Source organism: Colobus angolensis, unplaced genomic scaffold, assembly GCF_000951035.1.
Source record: "Colobus angolensis palliatus isolate OR3802 unplaced genomic scaffold, Cang.pa_1.0 Scaffold72, whole genome shotgun sequence".
NCBI classification, from domain to species: domain Eukaryota; kingdom Metazoa; phylum Chordata; class Mammalia; order Primates; family Cercopithecidae; genus Colobus; species Colobus angolensis.
This window is the reverse complement of record NW_012120932.1, coordinates 2,526,765-2,553,606: the sequence shown is the minus strand read 5'-3', so window position 1 is coordinate 2,553,606 and position 26,842 is coordinate 2,526,765. Positions and strand designations below refer to the sequence as shown.

Here is a 26,842-nt window from a genome sequence, read left to right as displayed (position 1 = left end):
TCCACTCTTGAGAGCCACTTGGATCCCAGGCTGGGTCAAATAATGCCACTGTGTCCCAGGCAGTCTTACGGCAGGCCCCAGGAGGGGTTCTGCACCGGGAGCAGCGAGACCCCTGTCCTACTGCAATGGGACCAAGGCAGGTTCCGAGGATGCCCCAGTGACTTGCTCAAGGCCTCCCAGAGGTGGGACGAGCATTCACACCCGCCCAGCCCCAGGTCCAGCTCCAGTTGGTCTGCAGAAGGTCAGTTAGCAACTGGGGGAGCCCACAGCTTAGGGTTTCCTTCGTTCCTGTTGCTATTTATGTCTCATTTTTCTTCTGGCTTCCGTCTCCCAGCCTTGATGATGAAGCACCTAGCCTTCCTTCCCTGCCCACTCAGATGCCCCATCCTGCCCACTGCTTCCTGTGCGGGGCCCTGGCTACGGCTGGCCCCTCTTCCAGGATGTCTTTGCAACACCCCCTTTCTCCTCTAAGTGCACGGTCACCCAGCGGCCTCACCCAATTGTTAACGAGCCTGAATCCCATTAGAACAAGGAGACACTCATGCGATTCTCTGGTCCCACATGCACCCCTGCCCCTCCACCCAGAGTACATCTCCAGAGGCCTCCTGTCCCAGGGATGGACGGTCCAGGGCCCTCTGGGGAGTGGCATCCTGGCCACAGTCAGGACTTGTGGGGACTGCAGACAATCTTGCAGATGGGTCACGGCCATGGCAAGGCTGAGGTGCCCCGAGGGGCATGGCTCACCTTGAGCACGTGGTACCAGGCGGAGGCGCCCCCAGAGTCGATGTGGAAGTCAGTGTAGCTGTCCTTCACGCAGATCAGGCAGTACTTAGTCACTTTGGGCTTGGCCAGCAATGCATCATCTGGCCAGTAGTTTTCTACCCAGGACAGTTTCTTCACAATGTCAGGTGGCTCCACGAAGCTGGACATTCTGGGGGTGGGAGAGGAAGGTGGTGAGGGAACCTGGGACTCCCTTTTTGATGTCCCCTGGAGAGGGAAACAGGCTCTGTGAGGCATGTCCCACACTCTCTCACCACCTGCAGGTCATGTGTCACAGCTCCCATTTCACAGAGGAGCAAACAGGATCACAGAGGGCGGAACAAGCCCAGGCACTGGCTGTGGCCCTGGCAGGAGACTGGGTCTGATGCTGGCCTCCACCCTCAGAAGACGATGAGAAGGCCCCAAAACCATCCACCCCTAAGAGGGAACCTCCTTTCTTGGGAACTGGAAAGCAAGTCTTTCCAGACTGGCCACATGCACGTGGCTGTGGAGCACTGGGCTGGAGCATAGACATCATTTCTCACACTCAGCCCGGGTGCCTCTGGCGTCACCTGGATAACAGCCACTGCTCTCCAGGGCTGACAACAGGGCGCCCACGAACCCTGGCCATGTCAGGTCACTGTCAAATCCAGCCAACTCATATCCAGGGAAGATAGGGAGATGCAGAGGCAGTCTTCGATTCAACGAAATGTCACTGTCCTGGATAAAATGCGTTACATTTCATCAAAAACGTCAAATTAGCCTGGGCACGGTGGGTCACGTCTGTAATCTGAGCACTTTGGGAGGCAGAGGTGGGCGGACCATGAAGTCAGGTGTTCAAGACCAGCCTGGCCAACATGGCGAGACACGACACTGTCTCTACTAAAAATACAAAAACTAGCTGGGCATGTTGCTGTGCCTGTAATCCCAGCTACTTGGGAGGCTGAGGCAGGAGAATTGCTTAAAGCCAGGAGGCAGAGGTTACAGTGAGCTGAGATCACCCCACTGCCCTCCAGCCTACACAACAGAGCGAGACTCCGTCTCCAAATAAAAGAAGAAAAAATCAAGCTCAACAGCACCCGTGTAGTGACATTTCAGCTGCCACTAAGAACCAGATCTGGGAGTTCTTGCCTCCAGGAAGACAGGGTCTGTCACGTCTCTGTCAGCCCATCTGCAAGTGCTGCTGTCTCTACCCAAAGGCCACACCAACCTAGACAAGCTGTCTCTGGACAAGACTGTCACAAATCACAAGCAGAGTCCCGCCACCCCAATCCTACCAGCTTCAGTCACAGACCTCACCTTTAAATCTCCAGCACGTTCCAAACTAGCACCCTTCTCCATCCCCCATGAGTCCTCATCGCCCCCATTCACACCCACTGCCAACCTCTGAAACCTCCGCAGTCTGGGCACACTGCTGCCCACAGGAGAGGGTTCCCTGCCACTAGGGCCCTCATGACCCATCTCCAGCCATGTCCTTCAAACACCACACACCACAGGGGCCAGGCTGTCCCTGCCTCCCACCACACCCCCAAACGTCCTTCTTCCCCTTGCTTGGCCTGTTTAGGGCAGGCCACACCTTCCTCTGAGTTGGCGGGGGGTTGGTCCTCGAAGCCCCCATGGACACGCAAGGCCACCATGAGCAGAGTCCAGATGTGATGTGTGTCTGAATTACCAGCAGTGGGCACATCACCCTAGACCTGCCACACAGCAGGCATCTCTCTGGTCTGGGGGTACATTGGTCACTGTGGGCCCCCCTGAGGCAGCAGGCCCCAAGAGCTACCCCAGACAGCACATAGGGTCAGGCCTGACCTTACCTGCTTGACCAACATCCTTGGGGACAGACTTAATGATGAAGCAGAGCCCACTCCATGGCCCCCACCCAAGCCCATGTGAAGGCTCTGGTAGGTAAGTGCCCAACAAAAGTTGCAAACAACCCCCTAATGGTCCACGAACTGGGCCTGTGGAAACAGGAGGCAAAGGGATGGCCCTGAAAGGCCCAACAGAAAACCACATGCCAAAGTACCATCTCTCTCTAGCTCTATAACCCAGACATCTCTCTGTGAGAACCCCTCAACCCAGGCAGGGCAGTAAATTAAGCTGATGGAAACAACACTCAGTTATGTTGTTTGGTACCAAAGCAATACATACCACTTTCTCTGATACCATAACCCACTCCAGTTCCCTTTTTGCCTTTGCTGTTAGGAAGCTCAAACCAAACTGAAAGCTCATTACTTTTTTTTTTTTTTTTTTAATAAACACAGGATCCTGCTTTGTTGCCCAGGCTGGTTGCAAACTCCTGGCCTCAAGTGACTCTCCTGCCTCAGCCTCCCAGAGTCCTGGGATTACAGGCATGAGCCACCACGCACAGCCATATTACCTTTTTGTGATTCTTGGCATAGTTTTGTATTCTCTTTCTTGGTGTGGTTTTAGATAATACTTATGTTTCTCCCTACCTGCCCCTTTGCACATGTTATGTGCTTTCAGGAAACAGGCATGATGGAAATGATGAAGACTGAAGCCATCCTTAGCCACCCATGCCTTACAGTGACTGAGTGTTCTGGATCGTTCCCAGGGGCCAGCAGGAGGGCAGAGACGATGTGACGGAGAGGGGTGAGGGGTGGGTCCAGGGCAGGCACCCACCACACCCAAGCCGGCAGCCCGTGGGGAGAACAAGGTCAGAGCCACAAAGTGCAGGGCCAGCAGCTCTGCACCAGGAAGCCAGGCTAGTGTAGGTCAGCCCTGACAGAGGATGCCCCAGCCAGTGACTGCAGAGCTGACGACGACTAGCGCCAGGAACTCAGGGGGACCAGGCCAACCAAGGCACATTTGTGTGGGGCCTGCCTTGCCTGGAAAGCAGGGAGGTGGGTCACAGAAGTCGCCCCTGCAGTATCTCATGTGTGCGTGTAGGCGTCTACACGGGTGTGTGCAGGTGTTGGTAACTGTGCCAGGGATGCAGGTGTTGGAGTGTGAGTGTGCCAGTGGGTCAGCATCTCCGTGCATCAAGGAAGTGCCTGTCATAAGCGTGTCATGAGTCTATTTATTATGTTTGTGTCAGTGTCTATCAGGAGTGTGTCTGTGAATGTCCATGAGTGTGTATCACATGTCCGTGTCATGTGAGCGGCATGCCGGTGTGTTGTGAATATGTCAGAAGTGTGTCGGCGAATGTGTCCATGTGTGAGTGTACACTGTGTTGGTGAGTGCTGAGCGTGTGTCACGTGTGTCCATGTGTCCGCTAGTGTGCCGTGTCTATGAATGTGTCATGAGTACGTCCATGAGTGTTGATGTGTTGTGTCACGAGTGTGTTGGCGAGTGTGTCCATTAGTGTGAGTGCACCACGCATCGGTGTCTGTGAGTAAGTATGAGGTATCATGACTGTGGGTGCGTGACATATCTATGGGTGAGCGTGTCATGAGTATGTCCATGAGCGAATGTGAGGGTCAGAGTGTCATGAATGTCTCATGCATTGGAGTGTCCATGAGTCAGTGTGAGTGTCATGAGTGTGTCCACGAGTGGGCGTCATGAGTATTGGTGTGTCCATGAATAAGCGTTGAATGTTGTGTGTCCAGAAGTGGGTGTGCCATAGGTCTCAATGTGTCATGAGTGTGTGCATTCTGGAAAAAACTACACACCGTTACCAATGGTTCTCTCTGAGGAGTGGGATGGGCAGGGCCAAGACCAGAGGATGCTTTGCCTTTCTGCTCCTTTTTTTTTGTTTGAATTGTTCTCAATGTGTCACCTTCATACTTTAAAAAGAGAAACAGTCAGTTGTGGGCCAGCCTTAAAGAAAAAAAAAAAAAAGAGGAAAAAATGAAAAAATTTAGAGAGAGAGACAGGAAAAATCAGTGTGTGCCGCGTGCAGTATTCCAACTCTGAGACCTTTGCCCTGTGCTTCTCACCAAGGACAGCACAGCGCCCCTGCCCCTGCCCCAACCCCAGCCCCCACACCCCCAGGTGGCAGCACTCACCGGGTGTCAGAGAACTCGAGGTTGGTGACGTTGAGGACCCGTTTGCGGTTGGTGCTGTAATAATAGTCCACAAACTCCTTCAGCTTCATCTTGCAGTCCTTCTGCTTGGTGACATCTGTCACATCCACACTCCGCTCCGGCCCTGGGGAGGTGGCGGGAGGAGCTTGAGCACCCTGGGAAGGTGGCACAGCCTCCCTGAGGCCAGGATGTGTGGAGTGGACACACAGCCTTGGCTGCCTCACACACAGCAGGAGCTGCCAGGGGCTGGGTACAGAGGCTCTAGGTGCCAACGTCCAGCTTCACCTGCCTGCTTTTCCCCTGGCTCAACAAAGTACCCTGACCACTCTTCATCTGACCTGGTGATGCTGCGAGGCAGCCAGGTCACAGGCCTCAGCGAGGGTGGCCAGATTAACAAATAAAAACACAGGACGCCTGGCCTGCCTGAATTTCAGACGAACAGCAAATACATTTTAGTGTATGTTCCAAGTAATTCATGAGACATACCTACATTTTAAAAATTAAGCTATCAAAACCCCTGCACTTCTAGGGCACCTATTCATTACTCTGAGAATTGGCAAACTGATAAATAAAGGGAAAAGGCTTTTCTGTAGTTGACAAAGAAAAGTTCAGGATAACCAGATGAGCTAAGAGGAAAATTTCTTTACAAAAGACTCATGACTGATAGAGGGAGAAGGAAGGACAGAATTGCCAGTCGCCCTTTGCAATAGTTCTCTATGGCTCCTCTGACCACAAACTGCAAGGCCGTGGGATTAGTGTGGACAGATGAGGTGGGTGCCGGGGCCACTGGCCTTGTCTGCATCACTGCAAGAGTGTGGTCACGCACGACAGGCCTCCCCACGGATGGAAGCACACCCACTCAGAGGGAGTCCTGCCAAAAACCTGAAGGCAAGTCAAGCAAGCCTCTAGCCACGAGTTTATAGGAAAGACCTGGGACAGAGGGACCTGCTTAGTGATACCACTGGGGACACTGGCAACCGAATCCTGGATGTGGGACATTCTGCAGGACCAACATGGCCTTTTCTCCAACAAACTAACAGGATAAAACGAAATGGGGCTGTCAGAATAAAAGAGACCTCAGGGATATAAAAACCAAATGCAATGTGAGGGTCTCATTTGGATTCCACAGCCAAATGTAAAAAGGCACTTTTGAGGCAACTGGGAAGAATTAAACTGGGTCTTACATGCACCAAGGAATTACTGTTAATACTATCGAGTGCGATGATGGAATTGTGATTATATATTTTTTAAATTGTCTGCTAGAGCTATGTACTAGAATTTTTATGGGCAAAATGATGTATGTAAAAAGAATTTTTCTTTTTTCTTTTTTTGAGATGGAATCTCATTCTGTCTCCCAGGCTGGAGTGCGGTGGCACGATCTTGGCTCACTGCAACCTCCACCTCCCAGATTCAAGTGATTATTCTGTCTCAGCCTTCTGAGGAGCCGGGACTACCAGTGCCACCATCAAACCCAGCTAATTTCTGTATTTTTAGTGGAGACGGGGTTTTGCCATGTTGGCCAGGCTGGTCTCGAACTCCTGGCCTCAAGAAATCCACCCACCTCAGCCTCCTAAAGTGCTGGGATTATAGGCGTGAGCTACCATGCATGATCAGAATTCCTTTTAAAATACTACAAGAGAACAAAAAAGTAGGGAGACAGAAAATCAGCCGAAAGCTGGTGGTTTTTGTTTCCGGTGCTGCGTGCATGAGGGTTTACCGTTTCTCTAACTTTGGGTGTGTTTAAAAAGTTCCATCATAAAAAAAAAATTAAGAGGGAAACGAAAGACATAGAAGCAATACAAACTACGAACCATCTCCTCCCTGCTTTTTCAGGGACAGCTGTGAAGGGAACAGGGCCAGGAGACAAACCAGGCCCCACCCGCATGATTAGGTGAGTCCAGGGTCTTGGTGGCAGGGCAGGACCCACCTCTCAGAGCTGTGGAAGGGAGGAAATTAGCTCTTACATGGGAAGAGCTTAGAAAAGTGCCTGGCACTGGGCAGGCCCTCACTATGTATTAGATGTTATCCTGCATGCACCATGCCAGGGTCTGGGAAGGTGAGAAAGAGCACTGGCTGGCGAGCATGAACATTACAGTGGGGGTATTCAAGGCTGCCTGACCAGCACTGTGCAGCAAGACAGAAACAGCCCACCAGATGGCCATGGCCCCCTCTCAGGCAAACTTGTGGGAAAGCCGAGCACAGGAGAGACCAGGGGCTGGATCCCGGCTCAGGGCAGGATCAGCCACAGAGCTAGTGCCACGGCTCCAACTACGTCCAGCCTGCCCTCCTCCTCAGTAAGAATCCCACAGAATCAGCCCCTCTGCGTGGACACCCAACACCCTCACCCCAGGTCCCGGGACGAGCACCTTCTAGCCCCTCTTCCCGAGATGTCTGACAGCTACCACGGTGCTCGCTCTTCCTCCTCACCACGAGTTTGGGAGCCCAGTCTCGGTAGCCCCAGGGTGGCCATGTGACTCTAAAGAAAACCCAGGGCCCTAGCCCCCTGCTGAAATGGAACTTGATGGCCTCCTGGTGGGTGCCCCTATGTGCCCACAGGCTTGTAAAGGTGACCTCATTTCACCTTCAGCACACACCCCATCAGGGTGCACAGAGGAAGAGAGTGAGGCTCAGAGCAGTGGGGCCAGTCGTCTCGGGGCCCGAGCACTTAGAGGCCAGTGTGCCTGCCTGCCCATCTTCTGTCCTGGGCATTTGCCCGTTCAGGGTTGTTCCTCCCCAGGCCGGCCATCCAAGCATCCCCCATGAGCACCTTGAGGCCCTGCAACCATGTGAGCCTCCATGCTTGGCCGTGGGGCCGCTGACCTGTCAGGGACACTGCTAGGTGTGCTGGCCTCTCCCTGCCGCTGCCTCTTGAACGGCACCCCCACAGGTGCCTCCTCTACCCACAAGTGCCCACCTGAGCCCAGTAGCTCTGGAGGGGACATGAAATGGGTGCTGCTGATGGCAATGGCACTGGCTGGAACCCAGATGGAATCCAGAGGAGGAGACTGTGGTGCTATGGGGGCAGGTCACGGTGCAGATGAGGAAGGCCAGGCCCCTAATCAGGCAGCCAGGATGGGGACATGGACCTGCACCACCAGGGCCTCCCAGGCATGGCAGTGACAAGTAGCACCCACAGTAATACAATTCATAGCTGCCAGAATCAAAGGGTCTCCCAGACCAGCCCCCACTTTGCAGTCAGAGTATCTGGGAGGACAAGGAATCTGCCAGGTCATTTGTCATCTCAGTGGGACGCAGGGTCTAAGAGTACCGGGAACAGAGTACAGTGAGCCTTGAGGCTCCCCTGCTCACGGCACACATGGGACACAGCCAGAGCACGGGGAAACAGCATGCACAGTGGTGGGTACCCCAGCACTCCTGGCTCCAGTCCCACAGCAGTGGTGGATGCCCCAGCACTCCACAGCTCCAGTCCCAGAGCACTGTGAAGGGGACAGCACTTACCCACGTAGTTCTCGACGTCGCTGACATAGAACGTGGGGGCCGGGACAGCCAGACCCAGCCCATCTTTCTTAGGGACAAGGATGGGCTCGGTGAAGCCGTGCTCCTCCATGTAGCCCAGTGTAAGCTGACTGCCTGGCACACGGGCCACCACGTCTTCAGCACTGCAGAGAAGCACAGGTCAGAGGCCACATCGGGCCTGAGGCCTCCTGTACCAGGACAGGTGTGGACAGGGCCTCGGCACTGGAGAGGCAGGGCTGGGTCTGGCCACCCACCTCCCACAGCCACAGGAGGAGGCCTGGCCATGATGTCACACGTGGGACCATAGGGCAGCCAGGGCAGATGACTCTGGAACCCCACTGTTTGGGGGAGCAGGGACATGAGGTCTCACACATGTCAGATGGAAATGTCGAGGTGACAAGGGCCTGTCCTTCCCAACAAGACAGAGAGGCAAGAGGCGCCTGGGCCTAAGCAAGGTCGCTCCCCCACCACCAGCACCCAGGCTGACCCATAGGTGAGGATGGGGGCAGCTCCTCCACTGCACCTCCCATGCACCCCTTCCCAGCTAGGTGCTTCTCCCCGGCAGGGTCACCAAATCACAGCTCAGGAACAAGAGCCACTAAGACGGCTCTGATATTGGGAAGGCCTTGGACAAAGCCACATAGACAGCACGGCGTGAAAACTAGGTCTCCTGTCTCTCTCTAGCCCTGCCTAGCCTGTCCCCACATTCCTGCCCCAGAGGAAGCAGCAGAGGTGCAGGGCTGGGAGGAGGCCCCTGGCTGGCAAGGATGAACGGCATGTGCAGTGTCAGCCCCAAGGACCCAGGCGAGATCATCCAGTCCTGGCCTGCTCCCTACTGGACATGGCCACCACCACAGGGCCAGAGGCAGATGAGAGGGGCCCACAGGCAAACAGGACAAATGACCTTGGCAGAGCACTGACACACCCTAGGAATCTTCCCAGGGACATGAGGCCCAGGGGGAGTATGGTCTGCCCAGGGTCATATAGCTGGACCCAGAGCTCTCAGCCCCACTCCATGCCCCAGGTTGCCTCCTGCTCCCTGAGAGGCCCCTGGGCAGCTGTGGTCCACAGGGCCTGCTAGAACAGCCTCTTTTTGGTGACCCTGGGGACATGCTTCTATGGGATGGGCACAGCTGTGAGCAGCACTGGGGAGGAGGACAGCAGGGAACAGGGGCAAGAGCACCCAGCAAGGCAGGGCCGAGGGGAGGAGTGCACCACCCAAGGTCTCTGGCGCGGACAGACGGCAGCAGGCGTGGGAATGACAGGAGCCACAGCTGGAGGGCTCCCACTGCACACCAGAAGCACTGGGAACCGCAAGAATTCTTTACACACCAAGAGCACTGGGAGTCACCAGAATTCTTTTTTTGTTTTTTGGAGACAGAGTTTCATTCTTGCTGCCCAGGCTGGAGTGCAATGGCGCAATCTTGGCTCACCGCAACCTCTGCCTCCTAGGTTTTAAGCAATTCTCCTGCCTCAGCCTCCTGAGTAGCTGGAATTACAGGCATGTGCCACCACGCCTGGCTAATTTTGTATTCTTAGTAGACGGGGTTTCACCATGTTGGTCAGGTTGGTCTCGAACTCCTGATCTCAGGTGATCCACCCATCTCGGCCACCCAAAGTGCTGGGATTACAGGCGTTAGCCACCGCGCCCAGCCAAGCCCCTGGAATTCTAAGTAGGGCAGCGGTGTAGTCTGCGAGTTGTCCGTGGCTGTGTGGACAGTGGCCTGCAGCAGGGCAGAGTGGGGGTACAGAGCATCAGGAGGCTCAGGGCACCATGCCTAGACTAAGGGACAGGGAAAGGGCCAAGGGGGTTCAGGAGATCAATAAGTCTGGTGATAGCTCAGAAAGTGGGAGGGAACAGGAAGAGGCAAATACAGACAGCCAGGAGACTGTTGTGAGCAGAGGGGCAGAGGTGAGGCCATTTACAGAGGGCCCATGGTAGAGGGGCAGGAGCAGGGGACAGGGATAGACCAAGAGTTGATCTGGGAACACATGTGGTCTAAGACACATGTCGGATTGTCCAGGGACGTGCCAGTTGGGCAGACAGGCCACAAGCTCAGAAGAGCTAAAGAGTTTGTGGAGCTGAGTCCCCAGAAATGCCTCAAGGAAAGCAGTTACCAGGAGAGGAAGCAGGCGGGAGGAAACCCATTCTCAACAAAGGACAGGACTTCAAGCATCCAGAGGGCTGCAGGGCCCAATTTTGCCAAGAGGGCAATTAAGATCAGAACTGAAGAGTGTCCATTGGCTTTGACCAATGGGAATAGCGTTAAAGATAAACCAGGGGGTACTGGACGGTGAGGAAGAAGAAAGAATGTGTACAGGCAACCGTGTGAGAAACTCGAGGTATACAAACCATGCAAACGAAGCTCTGAAAGCAACGGGGAAGCCTCCCATCCACCTGGGCCACAGGCAGAAAATTACCCTTGATGAATCCCAAGGTTAAGATCCTGTCTAACAGTAAGAGTTCCAAACTCGCACTAAACCCATCGGTTGGGAATCCCAAACTGGATCTGGAACTAATCTGTGAAAACCATAAGACCTTAGCAAAAGGCAAACACAAACCATCTTGTAGGTGGACAGCAGCCAAGGACATACTAGTCCCAATGGAACGTGACCCCTCTGAAGCACCACGCCCCACGGAAGGAAGCGAACCGCCAAGAGGGCCAGTCAATGGACACGCCAGTCAAAAGAGGTCACCAGAACTGAGGATAACAGAACGACTGAAAAGAGATTTGAAGACAAATACATTGGAACACATTCAGAAGGACAACAAGAGGATGCAGCAAGGCACAGGGATGTATTAAAAGAGAAAAAAGACCCGGCAACATTGAAAAGGAAATTTATAGAAATTTTAGAAATAAAAAATATGATGATCAAAATTTTTTAAACTCAATGGATGCACTAAACAGTAGATGGCTGAAAAAATAGTAAACTTGAAGAAAATTTTTAAAATGATATAGAGAATACAGAAGAAATGTTACTAAAGAGAAAACAGTATTTTTCAGAAGTGACATGTGACTCTCCAAATTAAAGGGGCTTACTGAGTTCTAAGCAGAATAAACAAAAACAAATGAACATCTAGAGGCAGTACCATACACTCATGTACCGAGTACATCAAACAATATAAAGAAACAGCAACTAGACTAAGAACAGACATCTCATTAGCAACAGATATCAAAAGACAATAAAATACCTTTCAAAGAATTAAAGAAAAATAGCTTTCACTCTAGAACTTTAGATCCATTTTAGAATATTAGAATCATGTAAGAAAAAAGACAGTCATTGTCAGACAAGACAGTATATTTTTCATAAGCCTTTGCTGAAAGAACTAAAAGATATAATTCTATAAGAAGGAAATCAAACCTAGAAGAAAGGTGTGGGATTCAAGAAACAACGGAAAACTAATCTACAGATTCCACACAATCCCTATCAAAATCCCAACTGACTTCTTTGCAGAAACTGACAAACTAAACTTGGAATGCTGAATAAAAATGCAAAGCACTCAGATGACCAAAACAGATTTTTAAAAGAACAATAATGTTGGAAGACCCTTCCCAACCTCAAAATTCAATACGAAGCTCCTACAGTCAAGACTATGGTACTGTCCTAAGAAAAGATACACAGAGCAATGGAATACACTTGAGTGCCCAGAAATAAATCCTTACACCCACAATCAACTGCTTTTCAATGAGAATGCCAAGACAGTTCAATGGGGAGAGGCCAGTCTTTTCAATAAATGTTGCTAGGAAAAATTGATATCCACATGCAAAAGAATAAAGTTCTTCCTACCTCACACAGTATACAAAAATTCAATCAAAATGAGTCAAAGACCTAAATATAAAAGCTTAAACTATAAAACTCACAGAAGAAAACAAAGGCATAAATCTTCAAGATCTTGGATTAGGCAATGATTTATTAGCAGTGATACCAAAAGCACAAGCAATAAAAGGAAAAAAAGAGGTAAGTTAGACTTCGTTAAAATTAAAAACTTTTGTGCTTCAAATGACACTGTCAAGAAAGTACAAAGACAACACAGAATGGGAGAAAGTGCCCGGTAAGTGACAAGTATCTAGAATATGTAAAGAATTCTTACAACTCAACAATAAAACAACAGATAACCCAATGAATATAAGGTGGCTAAAATAATGCAGAACTGGACTTCCGGTTTCAACTCCAACATGTGAAGAGCTCGGATGTTGTCACTCCCCTCTTCCACACAAGAAAAAGGCTGAACAAACAGAAAATCAACAATTTTTCTTATATTCATCGGAGAATCGAGCTCATAGGACAACCAACCAACCATCCAAAATCTGAGGAGACAGAAAATCATAGCTGAGATCACCTTACTTGAAGCAGAAGCTGCTGGAGGCAGTGACCTGTAGGAACACTCAAGTGATAACTTTTGACAAACTGCCAAAAGTTAAGTGTAGGTTAGTTTAAGAGTTAAAAACTCCTTAATTCGGCAGGAGGATGGAAATAGGAACAATTTTTAAATACACCCACAGTGTTGTTCTCCACAACAAAAGTCTGCTCCCCTGTATCAGACTCTATTGGACATGAGGAAGGCAACTGGTCACCTCCAGCCCCCACCCCACTAGCCTTCCTGTCTCAGATAAGGAAAGAAAAATTAAAAAGGTTGAGAAATGTGCCTAATGATCACAGCCCAGACTCTACAAAACTGAGATTTAATCCTGAAATTATAGAACACTTCCCCTCCCCAAAACTTACCACCATACATCAGTATAACAACAGCTGACTATAACTGAGAGAGCTGCAGACACAGACTCTGTTTAATATGAAATTCTTAGGAAAACCCAAAGAAACCGGGAGAAAAACAAAGAAACTAGAAGCAGCTTACATCTCTGGCACCTAGAGCTAGAGCAAATTTAACACAGCCCAGGTCCTACCCAGATTAACATAAAAGTTCACACTAAACCCTAATTACCTCAATTCCTATTACACAATACATCATGTCCAGCTTTCACAAGAAATTATAAAGCCTGCTAAATGGCAAGAAAAACCATAGCCTGAAGAGACAAAGCAAGCATCAGAACAAGACTCAGACATAGCACAGATTTCTGAATTATCAGACAGGAAATTTAAAATAACTAGGATTAATGTGTTAGCTACACTAATGGGAAAAGTTGACAACATGTAACAACAGATGGGTAATGTAAACAGAAAAATGGAAACTAAGAGCCAAAAGGGAAAGGCTACAAATTAAAAAACAATAATAAAAGTAGCAAAAACGAAGGATGCCTTTGATGGGTTCATCAGTAGACTAGACATCGCCAAGAAAAGAACCAGTAAGCCTGAAGTTACGTCAATAAAAACTTCCAGCTTGAACTCCAAACAGAACAAAGAAGCAGGTGGGTGGGGGTCAAGGGGAGGAGTAGAATATCCAAGAAATGTAGAAGAATTACAAACAGTGTAACGTGCATATTGAGAATATAAAAAGGAAGAGAAAATGCAGTAGAATAAATATTTATTTGAAGTTATAAGGGCTGAGAATTTTCTTAAATTAATGACAGACATGAAACCAAAGATCCAAAAATATTAGACCACATAAAGGAGGATAAATGCCAAAAATTCTGCACCTAGGCATATCATATTCAAACTGCAAAAAAAAAAAAAAAAAACGACAAAACAAATATCTTGAAAGAAGTCAGATGAGCAAGGTCAACTTCCAGCGTGACAATGAACTGGTGAAAATTATTTAAAAAACAATTATTCAGAGCCTCTGGAAATGGTCCCAAGACCAAAGAGCAAATGAAGAAACATCTATTTAAGAAAATCTCCAAAAACTCAGTAAGAAGGGTCTGTGACATTTGGACCAAGACTGCTCCCTCCATTCACATTCAGAGCTCAGAAAGGACACTCCACTGTGCTGCAGCCAAGAACACAGGCTTCATCCCCACCAGCTCCCAGCTAGAGAGCTTTCTTCTTGGAAAAGCAGGACTTCCACTTATCATTCCGTCCCAGCTGACTGTTGCTGAGTTTAAGTCTGTGGCAAGTAGTGCCAAGGGGTGAGGGCTGCCTTCTTGCATCCAGCTCTGACTAGTGAAACTGAAGCTCTCCCTTGGGTGTGGCATGCTGATAGTACTGAGTGGGGCCCTGACCACCCTCACCTTGCCAATTCTATTCAAGGTGATATTGGAGGTTCTTGGCACAGCAATTAGGCAAGAAAAATAAATACAGGTCACCTAGATGGGAAAGGAAGAAGTCATACTATCTCAGTTTGCAAATGACATGATCATATGTATATAGAAAATACTAAGGAACCCTCTAAAAAAAACTATTAGAACTAATCAACTAGTTCAGCAAGGTTGCAAGATACAAGATCAACATATAAAAATCAATTGTATTTCCATACACTAGCAACGAACAATCTGAAAATTAAGAAAACAATTCTATGTACAAGAGCACCAAAAAGAATAAAATACTTCAGAATATATTTAACAGAGGAAATGTAAAATGTATACTCTGAAAACTATAAATCATTCTTGAAAGAAACTTAAAAGATCTAAATAAATGGAAAAGTATCCATGTTCACAACTTAGAAGTTTTAACATTGTTAAGATCGAAATACTTGCAGAGTGATCTACAGATTTAAAGCAATTGCTTTCAAAATCCCAGCTGACTTCCTTGTAAAAATTGACAAGCTGACCTTAAAAATCATATAACATAAAAGGGACCTAGAATGATCAAAACAAACTTGAAAAAGAAAAACAAACTTGGCCGGGCATGGTGGCTCATGCCTGTAATCCCAGCACCTTGGGAGGCCGAGGTGGGCAGGAGTTTGAGACCAGCCCAGCCAACATGGTGAAACCCCATCTCTACTAAAACCACAAAAAATTAGCCAGGCATGATAGTGCAAGCCTGTAGTCCCAGCTACTCAGGTGGCTGAGGCAGATGAATCACTTGAACCTGGGAGGTGGAGGTTGCAGTGAGCCTAGATCATACCACTGTACTCCAGCCTGGGTGACAGAGTGAGATTCCATCTCAAAAAAAAAAAAAGAAAAAGAAAAAGAAAAACAAACTTGGAAGACTTGTACTTCCTGATTTCAAAACTTACTATAAATTATTACAGTAATTAAGACTGTGTGGTACTGGCATAAGCAGATATATAGATCAGTGGAATAGAATTTAATATCAGAAACAAACACACATCTATGGCCAATTGAGTTTGGGTGCCAAGACTGTTTACCAGCAAAAGAATAGTTTTTTCAACCAATGGTACTGCAACAAATGAAGAGCTGCATGCAAAAAAAAAGTGAAGTTCAATCCTTACTTCACACCATATACGAAAATATGCTCAAAATGTATCAAAGAACAAACTGTATGTGCTAAAACTACAAAACTCTTAGAAGAAAATATATCAATAAATCTTCATGACTTTGGATTTGGCAATGGATTCTCAGATATGAGAACAAAAGCACAACAACAAAAAATAGATTAATGGGACTTTATCAAAATTAAAAACTTTTCTACTTCAAATGACACCATCAAGAAAGTAAAAGGACAACCCACAGAATAGGAGACAGTATTCTGAAATCATATATCAGGTAATGGGCTTGTATCTAGAATGTACTATATATGAAACTTTTAAACTCAATACTTTTTTAAAAAAGCAAAAAATAAAAATAAAAATGGGCAAAGGACCTGAATAGTCATTTTTCCAAGGAAGATATACAAGGATCAATAAGTTCATGAAAAGATGCTCAACATCACTAATTACTAGAAAAATGAAAATCAAAAAATAAGATACCAGTTCACACCCACCCGCATGGCTAGAATCAAGTTAAGTCAGATAATAACAAGTTCTAGTGAGGATGTGAAGAAATGGAGACCCTCATATCCTGCTGGTGGGAAGGTAAAACGGGGAAGCTGCTTTGGAAAACAGTCTGACAGTTCTTCAAACAGTTAAACACAGAGTTACCATATGACCCAGCAATTACACTCCTAAAACAATAAAAGCATATGTCCACATAAAAACTCATATAAAAATGTTTATGGCACAATTATTCGTAGTAGCCAAAAAGTAGAAACAACGCAAATGACCATCACCTGATGAATGGATAGACAGAGTACCTATGTGGAATATCTATATGATGAAATATCATTCAGCCTCAGAAAAGGAGTGAGGTACTAACACATGCCACAGCACAGATGACCCCTGAATGCACTCTGCTAAATGAAAGAGGCCAGTCTTGTTGTAGAGCTCCATTTATATGAAGCAAATCTACAGAAACAAGAAAGCGGATTAGTAGTTGCTAAGGACATGCTGGGAAGCGGGATGGGAAGACAGGGATGATGTACAAAGGTAATGGGATTTATTTTGGGGGTGATGAAAATGTCCCAAAATCAGTGATGCGCACATATCTGTGAATACGGTAAAATCCACTGAACTGCACATTTTAAATGGGTGAACTGCATTATACGTATTTTATCTCAATAAAGGTCAGAAAAGAAAAAATAAAGAAGCCAGGAGAAAAACACCTTGCCCAGAGAGGGGTCAGAACAAGAGTTCCATTGGATTTTGCATCAGAAATCACACACGCAAAAAGGGAGTTGGAATTTAAAATGTCAAAAGAAAAAAACCCCGCCAACTTAGGATTCTGTGTCCAGTGGAATTATCCCTCAAAAGTGAGGGAGAAATAAAGGCTGTGTGACAAACAGAAACTGTCTCCAGCTTATGAACGGCCGCAGGACAGCTCGGAGGTGCTTCCCCTAAACAGCTCCTTTCTCACCAGGAGCTGCTCCCAGCTGCGTCCTCCCTGTGGCCAGAATTCTGTCCTCTGCCCTCATGCAGAACAACAGTGTGGGCACTGGGGGTCTCTGAGAAGGAGGTATGAGGAGGACGCCTGCCTGGGTCATGGGAGCACGCGTGTGGGCTGAGGAAGGACTGGGAGCCAAGGGTTCAGGAGAGTACCTGGCAGGTGCTGGGCATACTCAGGTTGGGAGAGAGGTTCCTTCCACCCAGCAGGAGAAGGGTCACCAATGCTTGTCCCCCACCCCCAGGGAAGTGCTGACCAAGGGGAGGAGAGTTTGGCCCATTTGCAGGGAGCTCTGGGTTGCTGGTGCAGGCTACGCTGCCTCCAGGAGACAGGCTCCCTGCTTCCTGCTTTCCAGCAAGCATAGCAGAGGGAGCTCCCAGTGATGGATAGCAGGGTGAGGGACGGAGAGAATGCACATCCCCTGGCTGTAGGTGGAGCATAGAGGGAGGGCCAGCCCACCTGACCAAGGGGAGGAGAGTTTGGCCCATTTGCAGGGAGCTCTGGGTTGCTGGTGCAGGCTACGCTGCCTCCAGGAGACAGGTTCCCTGCTTCCTGCTTTCCAGCAAGCATAGCAGAGGGAGCTCCCAGTGATGGATAGCAGGGTGAGGGACGGAGAGAATGCACATCCCCTGGCTGTAGGTGGAGCATAGAGGGAGGGCCAGCCCACCTGGGAAAGGTCCGGCTCCGCAGCTCCTTGATGAAGAGCTGGCTGCCGTTCTGCACGGGCTTGACGTCGGGCGCTTGCCCCGGTCCGTGTTTGTGCCAGGTCCGCTTCTTCTTTACTGTGGAGGAGACCGGAAGAAAGGTCCATCACACAGCGCAGGCCCAGCAGGGCTCCACAACCTCCCCTAAGAACCTTGGCCCACCCAGCCTACTAACAACTCCCAGCACTGCTGGGCTCACGCTCACCTCCCAAGGCTGATGACACCCCCACCCTGCCACACACAGAGAGAGGAGTCAACTCCCCACCTCAACCTTGTGTCCTCTCCCACCCCACACCTCACCATGGATGGCACCACTGTCCTCCATTCCCTGACCCAGAAGCTGGGGTCTCCCGGGACCCCTCTTCATTCAGGCTCTGAGTCTGCAGAGACCACCAGAGAGGCAACTCCTGAAAAGGTCCTCAGCCACGGTTCAGCCTCACCATCCCAAGGCCTCCACAGCTGGACTCTGTCACCTCCCTACTTGGACCTCCATCACCCCAGTAGCCACAGCCACCGACAGGGGCAGGTCAGGCCCCACCATCTTATTTTATTCCCTCTCCTCCCCACCTCTCCAGGTGGTGCACATCCCGGCTCCTCTGTGCTGGCCACACTCCAGCCATCCCCTGCCCACCGCCAACCATGGACCTGTCCACCCCACCTACTTCCTCACACTGCCCAGGTCACACCTTCTCCCGGGACACGAGGTATACACACCCTGCACTTCTTACATGTGCATGTGAGCACATGTACACACATCCCTAGTGGACGACACGCCCATGGAACAATGCAAGCACACACACGCACACACCCCTACCGAATCGCAAGCCCTATGCACGCACACACACCTCTACTGGACTTCAAGTCCCTGAAGGGAAGGAAGCAATTTCTTCTCCACCCTGCTAAGTCCCTAGCTCCCAGCCTTGTACTCAACCAGGTAGAGAAGAGCAGCTGGGGTAAGGGAGGCCCATCGGGGCATGGAGATGCCCTCCTTGGGGGCTGCTTGGCTGAGTCTGACACAGGCTGACCCTTGAGCAGGAAAGGGACTGAATTCAAGAGCAGGGCCAGGCAGGGCCCGTACGGCGCTCTTCCTTCACAGACAAAGGTGAGGTGGGGGGCGCAGGGGATGGGGGCCTTAGAAGGCCATGTGTCATTCTCCTGAGTCTCGGTGGCTGTGGGGACAAATGGAACTAACAACCACCTAGTGACAACGCCTGTCTCTGAGCAGGATCTGCTACCAACTCAGAGGAGCAGGGCTGGGTGGGGCTGGGACCTCTTATTTGCAAAGAACCTTCGCATTGTGTTCAATCTCTCTGCCTACAATTCAAGTGGACATTACGGAAACTTGGCAAAATCCGACAGAGTCAAGGCCAGAAGCCGGGACTTCTGAAGGAAGCATTGGGCACAGATGAGCAACAAAAAGGGATCAAATCTGTTTTGGCCAATCCTCTTCTAGCTGTGTAACCTTGGGCAAATTACTTGACATCTCTGTGCCTCATCTTTACTAGAGAAAGGCTCACACAGGCCTTGTGGGGTGGCCGTGGGATATAGGTTGGCACATGTACAGTGTCTGCTCCAGACTCTGCTGGGCCTTTTCTCAGGGCAAAGCCACCTGGTGTGGTAGCTGCTTGTTTACGGGCAGAACACACTCGCAGGCTGGCTTGGTGCTCCTAACAGACCCTGGGCTCATCCCTGGGTGCCCCCTGTGACCAGTACTGGGCCCAGCACACAGTGGGCACAGGGGGAGTGTCTGCAAGCAGATGAAGTCTCCCATCCTTGTCACACTGGCTGCTCAGCTTTAGAGCAACTTGGAAGGAGAGGTAGACGCATCTGCCTTCATAACTATCAACAGAGAAGGCTCAGTTTAGCTCATGCTCCTGCCCTCTTGGTGCCAGCCTAAGCCAGGCAATGCCAGGGCCACAGATAACTCCAACCTGCCCTCCTGTTGCAGTCTGCAAGCACTCACTGAGTAGCTTGGCTCCCTGCAAGGCTGGGGGTGCTGGAGCAGGTGTCATTCAAGTGTCAGATGCTTGGGAGCCCCTGCTTCTTAAGAGCTGAGATGCGAAGGGGGCCAAGGCTGGCCCTAGAAGTGTGTGTGCTGAGATGTTCAGCCCAGAGCGTAAAGGAGTTGGAAAAAAGACACCCCCAATGACAGCCCAGACCCTCCTGACCCCCCAATAGTCCTAAGCCTCGGTGACTGTGAATACCATCACCTTCCTGCTGGGCCTGCTGCTACCTGGGGAGGTGCGGATATCAAGGAAGCAAAGGGCTTCAGAGTTCACAAAGTGCCTTCCCTGCCTTGGAAGACCTCGTGGAAATGGAGGCAGTTATATCTACTCCATGGGACAGCCGAGCAGGACCTAGGGAGGAAACTTCCAGAGCTGAGCTTTCTGCACCAAGCAGAGCTCCCTGCCTGCCCTTAGGTCACCACCTGTGAGGAGTACCGCGTGTGGGCAGGGCTCCAAGGAGGGGCTGTAATGAAGGTCCAGGATGGCAGCGGCTCAGGCAGGAGCGCGAGACAGCCCAGGCAGGAGCGCGAGACAGCCCAGGCAGGAGCGCGAGGCAGCCCTGTGGTTACGTGGCAGCAGTGACATTGCAGCTGGGAGAGGCCTCAGGGCTGGCTAAGGAGATCAAGGAAGAGGAGGCAGCCCACAGAGACAGGGTGCCACGGAGGGGAGCCCACAGGGGCCCAGCATGGCCGGCAGGGGGAGGGCATCCTCCCCATCACCTGTCTGCATGGTCATTATTTCATCGATCACACTCCTGTCCGAGGATGCTCACTGAGGCCAAGGGCCCCCGGCTATACTTGTGTCCTCCTCTCTTGTGGGGCGGGGTCCACACTTCATGGGTGAAGCAACTGATGCCAGAGACGTGGGGCCGTGCCAAGGTCACCAGCAAAGGTACACAGAGGGGCAGGGAGGCCGACTGTCCCTCCTGCTGCTGGCATGGGGCACCCTGTCCCAGAGCCACATGCAGAGCATGATGACAGCGCCCCTGTGACAACACACCGAGACAGCCGCTGAGCAGAGTCACCCCAACCCCACAGGGCAGGACGGGATGAGGAAAGTCAGTTCAATAAGAAAAGTGACTGTGTGTAAGTCAGGAGCTGCAATTCAGGGCTGCTTCTAACCATTCCTCATCAGATAGGGATGCCTTCCCGAGTTCCTGGTCAGGTAGCCTGGGACACCGTGTACCAAATCCGTCAGTCAGGTAAACCTGTGGGCCTATGGTCCCTGTCCACAGGCCATGGCCAAAATCAGCTCAAGGGACATACTGGAACAGGGAGGCATCCTGCAGTCCCCACCACTGTGGCTTTCAAAAAGAGGGGGCAAACTGTGAGGACCAGGCCTCAGGCACAGCTGGCTCTGGAACCCTGAGCAGCCCCCATCCCCACCCGCAAGCCAGGGTGGCAGGAACAGGACGGGTGGAGGCAGGCTCAAGGCCTCCAGAGGTTCCCAGCGCTGGCTTAGAGCTTCTCCAGGGACACAGAGGGGCCCTCTTGTCCCTAAAGTGCCCTGGTGTGCAAGGCGTGCCTGGAGTCCATGCAAAGACCAACTGAGGCATCACAGACAGGCTCTGGGGCACAGTGCACACTCACTTCAAATCTGAGCATACACGCTGGTGGAAGGCGCTAGAGCCGTGTACCTTTGTCCTGATGGAGCACACGTCCCTCAATAATGACTGAAAATCTGCTTCACAGAATTTATACAGCACATTCAGCACACAGACACGTGCATGCAGACACACGTGCATGCACACACATATACATATACACATGCACACAGCTGTGGACTGAATAACCGTCCCACCAAAATTTATGTGTTGAAATCCTGACCTCTAAGGTGATGATTTTAGGAGGCGGGGCCTTTGGGGGGTGATGAGGTCATGAGGATGAAGTCCTCCTGAATGGGATGAGTGTCCTTATAAAAGAGACCCCAGAGAGCTGCCTCCTTCCTTCCACCACGTGAGGACAAGGCCAGAGGTCACTGCCTATGAACCAGAAGCAGGTCCCCACCACACACTGAACCAGCCAGCACCTTGGTCTTGGACTTCCAGCCTCCAGAACTGTAAGAAACCAATTTTCTATTACTTAAGCCCAGTTAAGTAACTGGGGCCCAGTTGCAAGCTGAAGCACCAGACCCCCAGAGCCCTGTGGGATGAGTCCTGTGGAATCAGTAGAGGCAGAGGGAGGATGCAGGCAATAGGTGGAAGGGGCTCCAGCACCCCTGTTCTGTGAGCTGAGGCCGGGTCGAGGGAGCCTTAGAGGCCTGGCCTGGCAGCTGGTGATGCTGGGGCTGGGGCAGGCGGGGCTCTCACTACTCTGAGGACCTGGCTGCTCTTTGTTGGCCTCTCCCAAGGCCTGAACACTTTGTGCCTGTCCATTGCTGGACAACGGTGGGGGCTGCATGTGTTTCAGTTCTCGACCCGATCCCCAGCACAGCCTCAACAAATATGCAAGAGGGTGATGAGGAGAAGCTAGCAGCTCTTCTGAACTTACAGGCTGATGGTTTGCCTGTGGGGAGGTTCCGGGATTCCTAAATTGCCTTCTTACTCCTGGTCCCCAAGAGTTGGCTGCATTTATGCTCAGAATGAATCTGCCTATGGCAAGCTCATTAACCTATCATCTGGTTATTGCTCAAAAACAGTAGGAAGGATCAGCCCGGCGGGGTATCTTCGTGCTTCTGGCACCTCAATGAGCCCACCCGGAAAGCTCAGGGTCCAGCTGTCTTTACAACAGGAATGGCACAAACAGGGCTGAGCTTCCAGTGGGAATCTGGGGCTGCCCCATGGGGCCTAGGGAGCAGGTGTCAGGGCAGAGCAGGGTTGGAGCCAGGACATCCCAGGACATGCTTTCCTGGGAGGCAGGACCCTCTCAGGTCCCCTGAGTGGGGGGCTCAGGAGGCTGCTGGGGTGGCGTTGCTCTTGTGTGGTTTGTACATGTGTGCATCACTTGAGAAGAGGCTTTCAGACTGGTAGAAAAGAAAGTGTCGGAAACCCCTGGGCCAGGAGCCCCTTCTCCTGATAGTCAGCATACGTTTCAAGGGGTCCTTGCTTGGGGGCTCTTGCATGAGCTGGGGTTGGGGTAGAGCAATGATGCGGTGCTGGGGTTGGGCAGGTTTTACACATTGGTGAGCATACAGTTTCGATTTCTCCAATGTCCCTAGGCATCCCCAGAAACAGCCCACCTGCCATGGGAGTCCTGTGTGCCTGCCTCACTCAGACCCTGCCCCTGTGCCTGCGGGGAGTTTGGACAGAGGCCTGGAGTCCCAACCTGCCCTCTATTGCACTAAAACATCAGTGCAGGCTCCCCTTCCCGTCTCCTATGGCCAACCGCCCAGGGAGAGACATTCCAGACTAGCAGACAGTGCTGAGGTTGCAGGCGGTGGGACCCCCAGCCCCTGCCTGGCTGTACACATGTGCGTGTGCATGTATGTGTATGCTTACATATCTGTGCATGTGTATGTGTGTGTGCACGTGCCTGTGTGTACGTCATACTCTGTTCAGGCTGCCGTAACAAAATACCACAGACTTGCCCAGGGCCCAGGTCAGCAGGGATGTGATCAGCTGACCCAGCCAGGGCCCACGTCCAGCCTGCAGATTCTGTGAGCACCCAAGACCCTCCAATGACGTGGAAACAAGACGCCACATTAAACAAACACACCCACATCCATACCATCTGTCCTGTCTACAGGCCACACCCCTCCCGAGTCCTTGCAGACCACCACACAGCTCCCCGTCTGCAACCAGGGCTGAGGCTTGGAGCTCAAGGCTCATGTAACCTCCAGCTCACCTGGATGAACCTCAACAGTGTGAGCCAAGCCTGCATCCCAGGACCCAGCACACCTGAAAGGGCCAAGAAGAAAACGGAGCCTCAGCCCTTATGACACACAAACAGCAGGCTGTGTGGGAAAAGCAAAGGCCCTCCAAGATTCTCTGCAGAGGAGGAGGTGGGTGGCATGAGGCAGGGCTGAAAAAGGAGGGGAGGACAGAGCCCACCAACAATGCACGTGCCCAGAAAACACAGACAGGCTGTGCCCCCGTGTGGCAGTGGCTGGCTGGGCAGAGCTAGGCTGGGGACCCTGGAAAACCCCCGCATCACCATTTATCCAGGTCCCCAAGTTCGTGTCCCCCTAACTCAGGCTGGTCTGGCCTCTCCCTAGGCCTCAGAAGGCCCTTTGGGACTGTGCACAGCTGCCTCTGCCAGTGGGAGCTGATCAGGAGGGGCTACGGTGGGCCTAGTGAGGCTACAGGGGACAGTAAGCTAGGCTGGCAGAGTCCCCAGCCCTAGACACTACTCAGGGCGTTTTGCCCCCAGTAACCCAGGGCCCAGGGCCAGCAGAGACCTCACCCTCCACACAGCCCAGGCAGGGTGGACGCTGCTCTCGCCAGCAAGAGGTGGCCGCTCGGGCTGCGGTACTTACAGGTGGACTTCCCGTGGGTCTTCTCACAGTTCGGGCAGTGGTATATGTCGATGTCGGGCGCCTCCTCCTCTTCCACCCCAACACAGCTGCAATGAGATGAAACAGACCATTACCTAGGCACTCAGCACCCCCTCAAGCACTTTCCATCTGCCAAGCTCTAGGGAGAATCCCTGCTCATCGTCTGGGAACCTGGACCAGATGGAGCACAGCTGTGCAGGGACAGTGTTCTATCGAGAAAGCAGGGTGGAGGGAAAGAGCTGCAGAGATGTCCTCCTGGAAAGGCCTCTGCAGCCTGGACCTAGATACAGCGTCTAGATATGCCCCACCATGAGGACCCAATGAATGGGCCATCCAGCAAGCCTGCCTGGGTGAGGGCCACCAATGCCCAGTCACCCGGGGGGCAGGGAAGGAAGAGGGGTTCTCAGAGCCAGGCTGTCCCCATCATTTCACCAGGGGTAACCCAGGGGGGCAGAAAACACCAGAGGCAGCTCGGAGCCCCTCCTGCAGGCCACACCATAGCCACCCATCCAGCTCATCCTCATGGGGGCCAAGAAGAGGCCCAGACACAGGCCTAGCAGCCTGGCCTTGGGACATGCCCAGTACTCCAGACACAGAACTATTCTTTCCTCATTCCCTCCCTGGAGCTCCTCCAGACCCCTTGCAAACCTGCTTGGAGACTTAAAACAAGAGAGAGCTCCTCCCACGCAGATGGCAGGGCTACAGGCTTTAAGCCATTTGAGGAATGAAGACAGAGTATCAAAGGACACAGCCTAAGACCTCAATAAACTTCTGCAGAAGCAAACCCAGCAAAATGGAAATGCTTTGTTTTATTCCGATACTTTTTTTAGTTAAAAGTGACATGAGGCCAGGTGTGGTGGCTCATGTCTGTAATCCCAGCACTTTAAGAGGCCAAGGTGGGTGGATCACTTGAGGTCAGGAGTTCAAGATCAGCCTGGCCAACATGGTGAAACTCCGTCTCTCATAAAAATACAAAAAAAATTAGCTGGGGCATAGTGACACACACCTGTAATCCCAGCTACTCGGGAGGCTGAGGTGGGGGAATTGTTTGAGCCCAGAAGGCGGAGGTTGCAGTGAGCTGAGATTGCACCACTGCACTCCAGCCTGGGCAACAGAGTGAGACTCTGTCTCCAAAAAAAAAAAAAAAAAGTGACATGAGAATGGCCATCTGTAGCATGTAAAGAGGCCCCAAGACTAAATAAGAACACAGTGGATAATGGGCAGGGCACAGATCCAGACAACTCCCAGAAGAAGAATGCAGCAAACAAACTGGAAAATACTTCATCATCTTCCTCTAGTGAGCAAATGCATGTAGATAAAACTGACCAGTAAAACTGACCATTTTAAAAATGGACATTCGCCCCAGGCAGCCCTAGAATGTCACTATAGAAGGGGGTCTGGGCAGCAAGCTACCTGGAATGGAAGCTACAGATGTGAATGAAGCAAACTGTTTTTAATCAGAGCAAACAAAAAAAACAAACATAAAGACACTGCTGACCTTAAGGAAATAAAAAAGGATTATAACAGAATACTATGAAAAATTATAGGTCAATAAATTACATAACCTGGATGAAATGGAGAAATGCTCAGAAGCACACAAACTGCCAAAACTGACTCAAAAAGAAACAGAACATTTGAACAGACCTATAACAAGTAAAGAGATTAAATCAATAATAAAAAAACCTCCCCCAAAAAGAAAATCCCAGAACCACCAATAGTGAATTCTATCAAATATTTAAAGAAGAATAACACCAATCCTTCTCAAACTTTTTCAGAAAATAGAAAAGCGGGGAACATTTCCTAACTCATTCTATGAAGTCAACATTACCCTGAGTCCAAAAGACAGAGACACTATAAGAAAAGAAAACTACAGACCAGTATCTTTACAGAATCCTCAACAGATTCTTGATGTAAAAATCCTCAACAGAATACCAGCAAATAAAGTCTAGGAGCACATTAAGGGGACAATGCACCATGACCAAGTGGGATTTATCACAGGAATGCAAGGATGGTTCAGCACATGAAAATAAACCAGTGCTTCAACCCCTGAAGCATCACGTCTGACTGCAAGAAGAAAAAGATGCAACCCTGGGGCTCTGTCCTGGAGGCTGGGACAGCAGAAGTTGTGCTTCTCTTTCCTTCACCTAGGAGGAAAGATCTCATTAAGTGGGTAAAATACAAGAAGAAGCAGGGCTCACTGGGCTCCTTCTCCTGAGCTGGCACAGCCCTCTGTCTCATTCCTATATTCCCATCTCTCCCAATCCTTCCCCAATTCCCCATCCTCCCCAGGACACATTATACCATATTAACACAATGATGAAAAATCCTATGTGACCATCTCAATTGATACAGAAAAAGCACTTAACAAAATCTTTTCATGATAAAAACACTCCACAAACTAGGAATAGACGGGAACTTCTTTAACATGATGAAAGCCATGGATGAAAAATCCACAGCAAACATTGTATACAATGGTGAAAGGCTGTAAGCTTTTCCCATAAGATGAGGAACAAAATAGGATGCCTATTGTTGCCACTTCTGTTTAACACAGTACTGGAAGCTCTAGCCAGAGCAATTAGGAAACAAAAATTCCTGAAATAAAAGGAGTCTGAATTGGAAAGGAAGATATAAAATTATCTTTATTTGCATATGACATAATCCTGTATATAGAAAACTCTAAGGAATTCATACACAGAAAAACTTTC

At 50.4% G+C, this 26,842-nt stretch overlaps 1 protein-coding gene across 1 annotated transcript in view; it reads right to left on the bottom strand.

Moving 5' to 3' along the window:
• Positions 1 to 24,226, bottom strand: part of PHF2 (PHD finger protein 2) — a 48,322-nt gene extending 24,096 nt beyond the window's left edge. The window contains exons 1-5 of the mRNA XM_011927471.1: positions 24,120 to 24,226; positions 17,664 to 17,778; positions 8,202 to 8,362; positions 4,725 to 4,866; positions 745 to 931 (exon numbers count right to left, since the gene is read on the bottom strand). Of these exons, the coding sequence (XP_011782861.1) occupies positions 745 to 931; positions 4,725 to 4,866; positions 8,202 to 8,310 (438 nt within the window). The 5' untranslated portion in view covers positions 8,311 to 8,362; positions 17,664 to 17,778; positions 24,120 to 24,226. The remainder of the gene's footprint in view (positions 1 to 744; positions 932 to 4,724; positions 4,867 to 8,201; positions 8,363 to 17,663; positions 17,779 to 24,119) is intronic.
• Positions 24,227 to 26,842: the final 2,616 nt, after the last annotated feature.